The 9,979-nt window shown below is 52.5% G+C and overlaps 4 protein-coding genes across 4 annotated transcripts; 2 read left to right on the forward strand and 2 right to left on the reverse strand.

Moving 5' to 3' along the window:
• Nucleotides 1-708: 708 nt before the first annotated feature.
• On the reverse strand, nt 709-1,621 carry DACRYDRAFT_23095 (uncharacterized protein; the record flags this gene model as incomplete). Its single annotated transcript, XM_040773095.1, has 2 exons — nt 1,037-1,621; nt 709-984 (listed from the first exon to the last, which is right to left on the reverse strand). A coding segment is annotated over exon 1 (187 nt), but the record flags the coding sequence as incomplete, so codon positions are not given.
• A 978-nt stretch (nt 1,622-2,599) lies between these two features.
• Nucleotides 2,600-4,697, forward strand: DACRYDRAFT_117166 (cytochrome P450; the record flags this gene model as incomplete). The annotated part of the gene is made up of 10 exons (XM_040770332.1): nt 2,600-2,888; nt 2,946-3,120; nt 3,170-3,202; nt 3,257-3,559; nt 3,611-3,674; nt 3,733-3,833; nt 3,881-3,899; nt 3,948-4,157; nt 4,206-4,264; nt 4,315-4,697. 10 exons carry the CDS (start codon nt 2,600-2,602, stop codon nt 4,682-4,684), a joined length of 1,623 nt encoding a protein of 540 aa, XP_040627642.1. The 3' UTR covers nt 4,685-4,697.
• Nucleotides 4,698-6,361: 1,664 nt separating this feature from the next.
• Nucleotides 6,362-7,711, forward strand: DACRYDRAFT_108809 (uncharacterized protein; the record flags this gene model as incomplete). Its single annotated transcript, XM_040768738.1, has 1 exon — nt 6,362-7,711. One exon carries the CDS (start codon nt 6,362-6,364, stop codon nt 7,709-7,711), a length of 1,350 nt encoding a protein of 449 aa, XP_040627643.1.
• Nucleotides 7,712-8,196: 485 nt separating this feature from the next.
• On the reverse strand, nt 8,197-9,285 carry DACRYDRAFT_117167 (uncharacterized protein). Its single transcript, XM_040770333.1, has 3 exons — nt 9,066-9,285; nt 8,845-9,009; nt 8,197-8,793 (listed from the first exon to the last, which is right to left on the reverse strand). Exons 1-3 carry the CDS (start codon nt 9,185-9,187, stop codon nt 8,277-8,279), a joined length of 804 nt encoding a protein of 267 aa, XP_040627644.1. The 5' UTR covers nt 9,188-9,285; the 3' UTR covers nt 8,197-8,276.
• Between the last annotated feature and the right edge of the window lie 694 nt (nt 9,286-9,979).

Here is a 9,979-nt window from a genome sequence, read left to right on the forward strand (position 1 = left end):
CCCCCCCCCTCCATTCAAAGAGGAGGAGGTTACGACTCAAAGACCTTGGTCGTATCCGTCACGGTCATCATCATCATAACCGAGAGAGACGTCCTTCTCTGAAGGAACGTCAACATGCGATGGGCCTGCAACAGCAGGGGCTTCTTCATCGCTCCAGATGAAACCTTCCGGTTCCAATCCCAAAGGGGGAGATTCGCCTTGGGGAACTGCACGATCGCAGATCGGTAGACCTGCGTGCAGAGGGATCTCTTCTGGTTGTCGAAGGCCAGAAGTCCCTTCGCTGCTTCCTCATCGAGAATGTTTTCGCGGAAGGGCCCACCGACGTGCTGCGCCTTCCTGGCCCTACGGCCAAAATAGCCAACCATGCGGCTAGCTTCCCTCCTGGCTGCGAACTCACGCGCAACAGCAGTGATATCCCAGGTGCGCTTGCCATCGACGATGCGAAGCGCACGCTGGAATTGCGCGGACGTGCTCCAATGCAGGACTGGGTCCTTGGAGATCTTTGCCGCATTGGCAATTACTCGCCCTTATATGAAGACCTGGCCAAAGCGCATCACGAAGATGACAATCATCATCTTGAAGCGATAGCGCACCTGCAGGTGGGACTTCTTCATGCAGCAAATGCTCAAGGGCACGACAAATGGGGGATGTCAAAAAAAGAGATCGAGTTCCGTTTGGCAAGCAAAATGTCTCTAGATAAATTCGAGGAAGCCGATCGCAGAGCCAAACAAAAAAAAAACAAAATCCAGAGCGACATGAGAGCTCCCAGAAAGCCAAGGATCTACAGGCACAGATAAAGCTTCGACATGACAACGAAAATCGTGCTGTGAAGGAGTTTAAAGCCCAAATGGGTCTCTGACACTGCCTCTGAATAATGGGCTGCAAAAGAGCAATTTGACTCCACCCTCAAGGAATTCGCTGCCATGTATCACGTATGAACCGCACTAACATGACCTTTTCCGATGAAACCACCGGTCGGGCACTCTGTTCTCTCATCAGCGGTACTGCACAAATCAGTAATCTCCATCAAACGTACAATGAATGTGCCCGCAGCCCGTTCACTTGAATCTATGATCGTGCTCGCCTAGTCCTGCTGCTGATCCAGCGCATATCGCATGCACATGAGAGCATACACGTATGGACCCTGCATTAATGACCAGAGTGTGATATCGCTCTGATGGCCATGGCCAATTGAGAAAAGAAAGAATCTCTGCCAGTCAGGGGCATCATTGTACGTGACGTAAAATGCATCATGATGTGCAATTCAGCAACCAGAACGAGTTGTCTACCGTTGCGCCAAGGTTGCATGCCACTACGTTAGGCATCCACAAGGGGCAGCAATAGCCTTGCCCAAATCCTCCAAGACAACACCAGAGCCCAAGACGGACCTGATGCGAGTCCAGATACGAGGCAGCGAGCTCGCTTTTACACAGTTTTGACTCGGAAACCGACAATGCGCAGCCGGAGAGGCTGGTGAACCCCCTGCTCTAACTCTGTTGCTCATGCTCTCGTTTGACAGAGAGCACGAGGGGAGGAGTAGATGAAGGGTCCTGTCGGGCGCTTTAAGGACTGTGTGGGGAGGAAGGAGAAAAGATCGAGGAAAGTGGAGAAGCAACTCTGGAGGCAAGCGATGGCAAAGCAAGTGAAGCGTAAATTACACAGTCAGATAGCAGTCTGGGTTTGGGCAAGTTGTAGGAGGTGTCCGATGAGGCGATGGCTTTAACATGGTTGTGTGGAACACAACGGGGAATGAGTTATAACGCATCGACTGGACGAGGAAAAAAAGGCCAGGACGCGGATACAAAAATATTTAGGCTCACGTGAAACCCTCAGAACACGACGCGCTCCTGACGCATAGGCTCTCCGAGATGGTCGTTTGATATTGCCTCACAATTCCTCATTTCCACTTTCAATTTCCACTATGTGCGCCCCTCTATAAAGCTATCGTCATATGACGGTACATCGTTCCAGGGGAGCTGTTGCACCGAGGTTTTTGATGGAGTTGAAGGGAAAGGCAATATGTCCTGAGTATTGGATCCATTCAGGCGATTGATTGGTCGCAGACGAGAACAATGGCCGGCGATTGCGACTATTTTGGAAGACACGACCAGCGGAGACACTGGTTTGGATTTTTCATCCAAACCCTATCTCTGCGCTGGCAGTCGAGCCTCAACATGAACGGAGAATCACCGCCATTCACATCGCAGTCAAAACCGGCATGCATCATTTCGGACGAATTCCCTCATCATATGGCTGCTCTTGGAGACTGTGCATGCCCTCGGTCTATCGGCAATTCGATGAATCGTCACTGTGGGGTTTATCTACCTGCGGCAGTCTGGCTATCGACCGCCCTGATTTCAAGCTTCCTCCATCCAGCGTTTAAGGAAGACTGAATAAACGCCCAAATGTGGATTCCGCAGTGGCCCAGGTCCGGATATTCTTGGAAAACCGGTGTGTTTATCCTTGATAACCTGTAAAAGCTCTGACTTTCTCTGGCTTTAGGGGTAGCTCGTCAGCCCTCGATTGAGAAGAGCCGATCGGCAGATGCGCTCATCAGTATGAACGGGCCGATATTACGACGACTGGGCGTGCCGTCATAATGCCGTTTCCCCCTCTTTTCACCTGTGATCGTCTCCATTGGCGGCTGTTCGAGAGGTATAAGATTGTCGCCCCCTATTCAATCACAGGCAATGCGTTAATGATGAATATCCTCACACTATGCTCATCCTTGTCCCTCCTCCTCGTGCTTGCCCTCATCCGCACGAACCGCCTCCGGTCGACCCGTCCACTCCCACCAGGTCCTAAAGGATTGCCATTGATCGGAAGTTTGCTGGAAATCCCTTCTCGTTTACTCTTCCTCAAGCTCGTCGAGTGGTCGAACCAATCTGGTGCTGTTTCAAACTCATCGTGTCAGCAGTTGCTAACCGCAAGATGCCGCTTTCTAGGACCGCTCATATCTTACAAAGTTCTTGGACAAGTGATCGTCGTCGTCAGCAGCGCAAAGGCGGCGGGCGATATTCTCGATCGTTTATCAGCCAAGACATCAGACCGGCCTCGTTATATCAAAGCAGAGTACCTGACTCACAACATGGACTTTGGGTTTGTGAATCGAGGGGCTTTGTAAGCACTTTAAATACCGCTTGCACAAGTGATTTATATGGGAATAAAGCTGGAGAACGCAGAGAAGAGCTGCACATGAAAGGTGACCCTCTCCAATTGTTCGTTCGTGACTCTGACTGATGTGCCACGACCTTAGTCTGAATGTCCGTGCCGCGAAGGACTTTCAGCTTGTGCAAAATGAAGAGAGCCGGATGCTGGTCGAGGGTCTCCTGCTACATCCTGAGATTGACATCGCCAAGCATATTTATCGGCATTCTTCCTCAGTTGCATGGCGTGTTATCTACGGCCACGAGGCCCTCAAGCTCGAGGTCGATGAACCGGGATTGCCCTCCGACAGCTTCTTCGCTCCTCTTCTTTTGGCCGCTGTTCCCGGGGGATCAATCGTCGATATCTTACCCTTCCTTCATCCTCTCATCTCGAGGTCCAAATTTATTCGCCGGTGAGTATGCTTCAAACTCGTGACGCGTGACCAACCTGATATCGTATCTAGATACAGCGATGAATGGTACGAACGCGCCAGTGCGTTTTTTGTCAAAGCGCATGTAGCTCCACAAGTGAGTGGGAAATTCTGTGCCTCAACCATACGGCGTGCGTTCTGAATGACCTCGTAAGGTGGAGGGCATGCCTTCTCTAAGCGCGAAGCTCAAGGAATTGGGAGAGAAGATTGGAATGAGTGGAGATGAAGACTGCGGCTGGCTGGGGGGAACACTGTAGTAAGGTCGAAGTTGTTCATGACCAGCGTTTATTGAATTCTCCACAGCATCGCGGCACAAGACACTGTAATTGAGCTCATTTCCTGTTTTTCTCTCATTCTCATCACGGAGCAGACTGCGACGTCTCTCAAATGGTTTCTCATAGCGATGCTTCTACATCCTCAAGCTGCTGCTGCTGTCCGAAGACAACTGGATCAGGTTGTGGGGAACCGATTCCCTACTTTTGAAGATATGGATAATCTTTCCCACATCCACGCCATTATCAAGGAAGTTCTCAGATGGAGGCCGCCGACACCGACGGGTGTTCCCCACGCAGCGAGCGAAGTGAGTGGCTAAACCACATTCAGACCACGGCTCAAACGTGCCCCGTAGGACATCATGTATGACAAATACCTGATACCGAAAGGCGCGATCCTCATCGCAAATTCATGGTGAGACATCCTAGTGCTAACATACCTCTCCCCTGACTTGACCGTTCCAGGTCTATCGGCCGCGATCCATCCATGTATCCTGACGGGGAGACGTTTGACCCCTCCCGGTTTCTAGACGAACAAGGGGATATCAAACCCTCCTCTCCGGATTCGCACGACAACTATCCGGTATTTGGACATGGACGCCGTATCTGCGTAGGCAAGACCCTCGCGATCAACACGCTCTTGATCGCGGTCGCGCGACTGCTCTGGGCGTTCGAATTTGAACCGGTGAGGGATGAGCATGGACAGCTCTTGCCCGACCCGATGAAGTTCCGGGACAATGGGCTCACTGTTTGGCCCGCTGAGTTCCAGATTAGGCTCGTTCCTCGGTTTCCTGACCTTTTGGACCGTCTGGATGTGTCTCCTGAGGAAGGCTAGTTGTGGTAGTGATTGGAAGAGCTCAACACTTGGTTTCCCTATGTTGGAGGGCGGTCGGAAGGGGGGGGAACATCTTCCACTTCCCCGCCCTTGCTACAGTGTACTGTATAGTAGATGATAAGAACCTCGTGTGGAATATGAAGCCCTCGTTCCTATTACTGAGCAGGCGGATCCTTTGTCGGGATAGAGGTGGGATGGTGTACAAGGCGATGTATGGACCTCACAGACGGACACCCCTATCAATTGGAGAAAGAACGACCGTTCGTCAATAACGAGTGGTCAAGTTCTCGACAATACGAGCTAGAGGAGTAGTATTGACCATTGGCTAGTGATCGAATACGCAGCACAGCACGGGAGGACATTTATCCTCCTACAAACATTAAACGAGATAGCGAGCGTGAGCGAGCGACGAGCTAAGCCTTGCATGCGCAATAGGTTGGGAATGGGTATTGCAGGCGGCTGGACACAGCGCTAGTGCAGCTTTCGAGGGATGCTCTGAAGAGCAGAAAGATTCCCTTAGGTGTGTAAGTCTGAGCTCGTTGATCGTCGACGCACGCAAGGGAGCTGGTACGTGTTCAGGACTTTGTAGTACTGTATCTAATCGCCCTTCGTCCGGGACCGACCGCTGAAATACACTCAACCAGCGGGTGGATCTGCCGATCTGGCTCCCGAAGTAAGAAAGCACGGTACTGTGCTAGCTACAGGTGCCGATCTCCCCCGATCAGGGCTATTTCGGCGCATGTAAGACACAGCACCGTAACCTCCAGCGGATCCTACGAGCAGCAAGGGTTCAGCCTCATCCGAAATCTGTCAGCAATCCGGTTTCCGGATATTGATATTGTGGACGACGACGGTGGGAGGGGCATAAGCGGCGCCCTGCGGAGATGAGGTGGGCGGTGGATTAGGATGCTGACTGACTGGGACACGTTGTTGAACCGTTCAGCGCCGGGGGCAGTGTGCGCGTGTGTGCGTTGCGTGCGTTTGAGGTAGAGCGTTTGAGCTAGGTGAGGAGGGTTTGACTGAGCCGGCCGCTCGGCTTGCCCGCTTGGGGCGGCTCGGGGGCAGTACTAGTACTGTACAGTCCCAGTACGGTGCATAGTAGAAATACGATGTTTGAGGCGGGTCACTTCGCTCATCTTTATCCTCTCCTAGACTTAGACTTAGACTACCAAGACGCGCGCCTCAGTAGACGATATACCGGGTGAACGTGGGCGTCAGGGACACGAGGAGGAGAAGAGGGCGCATGAGAGTGTGTGGAAGAGGTGGAAACCGATCCTTTCCGAATGGTATGAGCATGAGCGGATGGTGCATGATAATGGATATCATGATGGGTATGAGTATGTTGCTTATAGACGGTTGAGTGGGAGTGGGGATAAACGTGTGTGTATTTATTGTTGTTAGTGGGATGTACTGATGAATGAATGTAGCGGTATCGGTATTGTGAGTTGTTTTTATCCGTTCGAAGAGAGAGATGTGCCGAAGAGTGCCGAAGAGACCAATCTCCTTCCGTGAGACTTCGCCACTCTTTTCCCTGTGGAGAACCCCTTTGTCACTCTTTGATTCCGTTCCATTCCCTCTCTTCTCTTCTCTCTTCTTCTGAGGCAGTTACGGTCACTCTCGGTGGCTGAGTCCTCATATTCCCCGTCTTTCTCTCCTCTTTCTCACCCATCATCTAGCATGTCCCTCCCCTCTCCTCCTCCTCCTCACCCAACTCCCTCTCTCCCATCGAACAACCACTTCTACCCTCCATCCCCAAACTCAACCTCATCCGCAACTTCTCTCCCACTCGAACACATCTCCCCACCAACACCTACCATACGCCCTAACAACATTTCCCCGAAACGCACAGGCTCCATACTCGAGAACGCCCATGAAGCACCCCGTCTCTCTAGGCCTAACGGAATCCCCATCGGCACACGCAGCGGGAACGGGAATGGCAGACCTGTCTACCCTTCCCCCGTACGAGGGCGTCAAATAGACCGAGAGCGGGCGTTCTCCGGGTCTGCAACTACCCTGGGTACAGACCACACCTTTGCAACAGGAAGCGAGACCGTCGTCCCCTCCGAACCAGAAGTAGAAGACGGACACGCCCTTCCTCACATCACCCTCGACACCTCTTTCCAAGCTCAACCGCTCTCACCCTCACTCGGCCCAGCAAGCGCACTCCCGCATCGCACAACACGCAAATCGAGCATCTCCTTCGCTCCCCTCCCCTCCCCCGAACGCCCCCGTCAGAGGCGAAACTCCATCACGCTGGGCGTTGCTGCCCGCTCCCAGATCCTCCGTTCTCAAGGCTCGGGCGCTGCGCCCCGTCCTAGACCTCGAGGGCCGAAGGTGGTTCATGTTTACGAGGGGGGTCAGGACTGGAGCGCTGCGAAACGGGAACAGGTGGTGGATCTTGGAGAGTTGGGGAAAAAGTTGTGGAAGAAGTGGAGGGAGGGGAGAAAGCCCGTCCAGGGGGGGAAGGAGATGAGCACGGAGGAAGCGAGGGAGAGGGAACGGGAGGAAGAAGCTGTGCTGGAGTTGAAGAGGCAGGAATCGAGGGAGAGGGCCGCGCGGGTTCTTGGAGTGCCGGGAGTGCCAGGTGTGCCGGGCGTCCAGGAGGAGGAAGAGGAAAGGGAAGCGGAAGAGCTGGAGAAAGAGGCTCAAGAGGCGGAGGGGCCGACGGCGCATGCGAAGCCTACGCCTGGATCGCCGCCTCCTGAACTCGAGGAGGGCGAAGCCGAAGCCGAAGGAGAGGAGGAGGGAGGGGGGGAGGGAGAGGGAGGGGCTGAGGAAGAAGAGGAAGAAGAAGAACCAGCAGTGGAAGAACAGGCCGAATCAGAGCCTGAACCTTCTCATCCTGCGCCCACCAACATCAACACCGACGCTGACAACGACAAAGAGAACGACGCTGTAGCCGGTGCCGGTGGGTGGCAGGGCATAGGCAGACGCCGTAGTCGGTCCCCTTCCTCGGGTGGGATGACCTACGTGCAGCGGGAAGTGTTGGGGTTCGTATTCTCTGATGCGGATGGGGAGAAGGAGTAGGAGTAGGGTAAGACGGGGTTGGTGAGAGTGGGAGGAAGAGGAAGACTGAGATGAAGGGCAGGGGGAAGTGCCAAGCCTACGGAGGTGTTTATCCGGCCAACTCGGGTCGGGCGTCTAAAGTCCTGCCTCGAAAGAACGGTCCAAAACAGAGCAGAAAGCAGCCGGAGCGGGAAAGGGAAAGGGAAAGTACACTATTCGTATGGTTATGGTACAGTATTTTATGGCTAGTTTGCTTGGAAAGTGTAGGATTACTGTGTCCTTCGTTTGGTTGGAATATATTCGTTTCGTTACGTTTCATTAATGTTGAGGAAGGGAAGGGTGCTCGGGTTGGCTTATCGCCGACAAGAATGGGAAGACACAAAGGCTTAATCCGTGAAATCCCTTCGTCTCTCAGGAGGTACAGTTCCGCAAGGTAAGCGGAGGCGAATATTACGTTGGCCGATCTCCGACAGGAATGGGCCACTCGTTGCTGTAGGTACACTATGAAAGTTCATGATCTGACTTGAAAGTACTGTAACATGGGTTTGGACTATCTATCAGGTTGGCTCATCGCCGATAGGAATGCTCATCTACAGTTATGGAATTTGATACATCCTGCATGATACGCATCTTGCCTTGTTACTTGCTTATATTTTTCGTAGACGTGCTGCTGTAACTGCTGAGTGTGCTCAGACACCGGCGGTGATTGGTAACCTCCCGCTTCCCAGGCCTGGTAGGATGTTTTCGACTTGCTTTCGGCCTCAAGCTGGAGCTTAAGCAAGTGATTCGGGTCATTGAACCCTCCGGCCTTTGCAGGATTGCCAGCCTGCTTTTGCTTTCCTCCTGGGCTTGTGTTGGGGGTACTGGATAGGTGCTGTGCTTGTAAGTGGTAGGTGTCCGCTGCCAATCCATCGTTCCCCTCCTTCATGTGTGCCTCCGCCACCGTTTTGAGCTCGTTGTGAACAGACTCATGCGATACACCACCACCTATCGTGACATGTGCTGGTGCTGGTGCTGCTGGTTGTGGTTGTACCTGCATATGTGCTTGTGCAGCGGTTGGTGCTGGTGTTGCTTCTGGTTTCTTTCCAACCAAATTCAAGACACTGGATCAGTTGTGAGAACAATCAACCTCTACTTCAGGGATGAGAACGCACAAGCGTTTCGCCTTGTCCTTAAATTGTTTTATGGGCTGTAGCGGAGACGAGGGAGGGGCAGAACTATCACCTGCACTCAAATCGGGGGTGGAAGGATATTGTCCTCCATCAGATGCGGGGTATTGGTCATCTTGTGGTGGATTCGGGTCGGGTGTGCGACTTTGCCTAGATTGGAAGTAATGAGTAACAGGTAAATAGGCTCGGTCAAAATGTCAACGCACAGTGCGGCACTTTCCCCTGCATCGAGTTGATATCCCCGAGTGTTCAGGGATGGAATAGGAGCCGCCAATGATAGGATAGTGGCGAAAATGAATGTCAACAATACTGGCTTGATAGGGATCATGGTGTAAAAGAACGGTGCGACAAAAGAGGTGACCAGCACTTCAGAATGGCGGAGAGCGACGAAGAATTCAGATGGAGGTAAGAAGAACGAAGAGGGGCGAGACCAGCTGCACGGAGGATGTTCACTCATTGGCACCCATTTTTGTACGCAAAACCAGCGAGGCGCAGAAGAGTTGATCGGTGTCGAATTGCACAGAGGAATTACGGGAATACTCGCCACTTGTTCTGCCGGTCGAGAGGCTATGGTAAGGGTTGGTCCTTTTGATAAAATACCGGTGTTGGCTGCCTCATCAAGCGCCTCTTGCCGATTTTGCTATTCAAGCCCACCCACATGGTTTCTGTTGAAATGAAGCACTTGCAACTGGAGCTGTTTGCATTAGTGCTAGTTTACCTTTGCAGACAGCCTGGTCTTAGGAGTCCTAGCTGTCCGCAAAAGGCCACCAAACTTTGGACAAGGGTCCTCAGCATTTAATTTTGCTCAAATCCGTGGTTTTTCTGCATTTGTGTTTAATTGTGATGATTTTACAGGATTTTGTGGCTGTGAGTGGGGTAAAAGGTCCACAATTGAGTCAAGATGCAATAGGAGCAAATAGTTTGCTTCCATCAGCTGAAAGGAACCTGTGGGGGCGAGTTTTTTTGCTTTGGTTTCACATTCCAGTTTCTTGCATGGAGGCTATTGTCAGGGCACCAGCTCATTGCTTGGTCAAGAGACATGACTAAGCCTTTATGACATGGAAGTAGCTGGTATACCTTGGCATGTGCTGGAACCTGCTGGAAGGATTGGATGGTCAGG

The sequence above is a fragment of the Dacryopinax primogenitus genome (assembly GCF_000292625.1).
Source record: "Dacryopinax primogenitus strain DJM-731 SS1 chromosome Unknown DACRYscaffold_12, whole genome shotgun sequence".
Lineage (NCBI taxonomy): Eukaryota > Fungi > Basidiomycota > Dacrymycetes > Dacrymycetales > Dacrymycetaceae > Dacryopinax > Dacryopinax primogenitus.

Excerpts from the sequence above, each read along its gene's own strand:
- DACRYDRAFT_117167 (XM_040770333.1), bottom strand. The coding sequence starts at position 9,187 with ATGATCCCTATCAAGCCAGTATTGTTGACATTCATTTTCGCCACTATC. Across the intron at positions 9,010-9,065 it reads GCAGGGGAAAGTGCCGCACT|GCAAAGTCGCACACCCGACC; the intron begins GTGCGTTGACAT and ends CTTCCAATCTAG. Across the intron at positions 8,794-8,844 it reads AAGGACAAGGCGAAACGCTT|TGTCTTGAATTTGGTTGGAA; the intron begins GTGCGTTCTCAT and ends CAACTGATCCAG.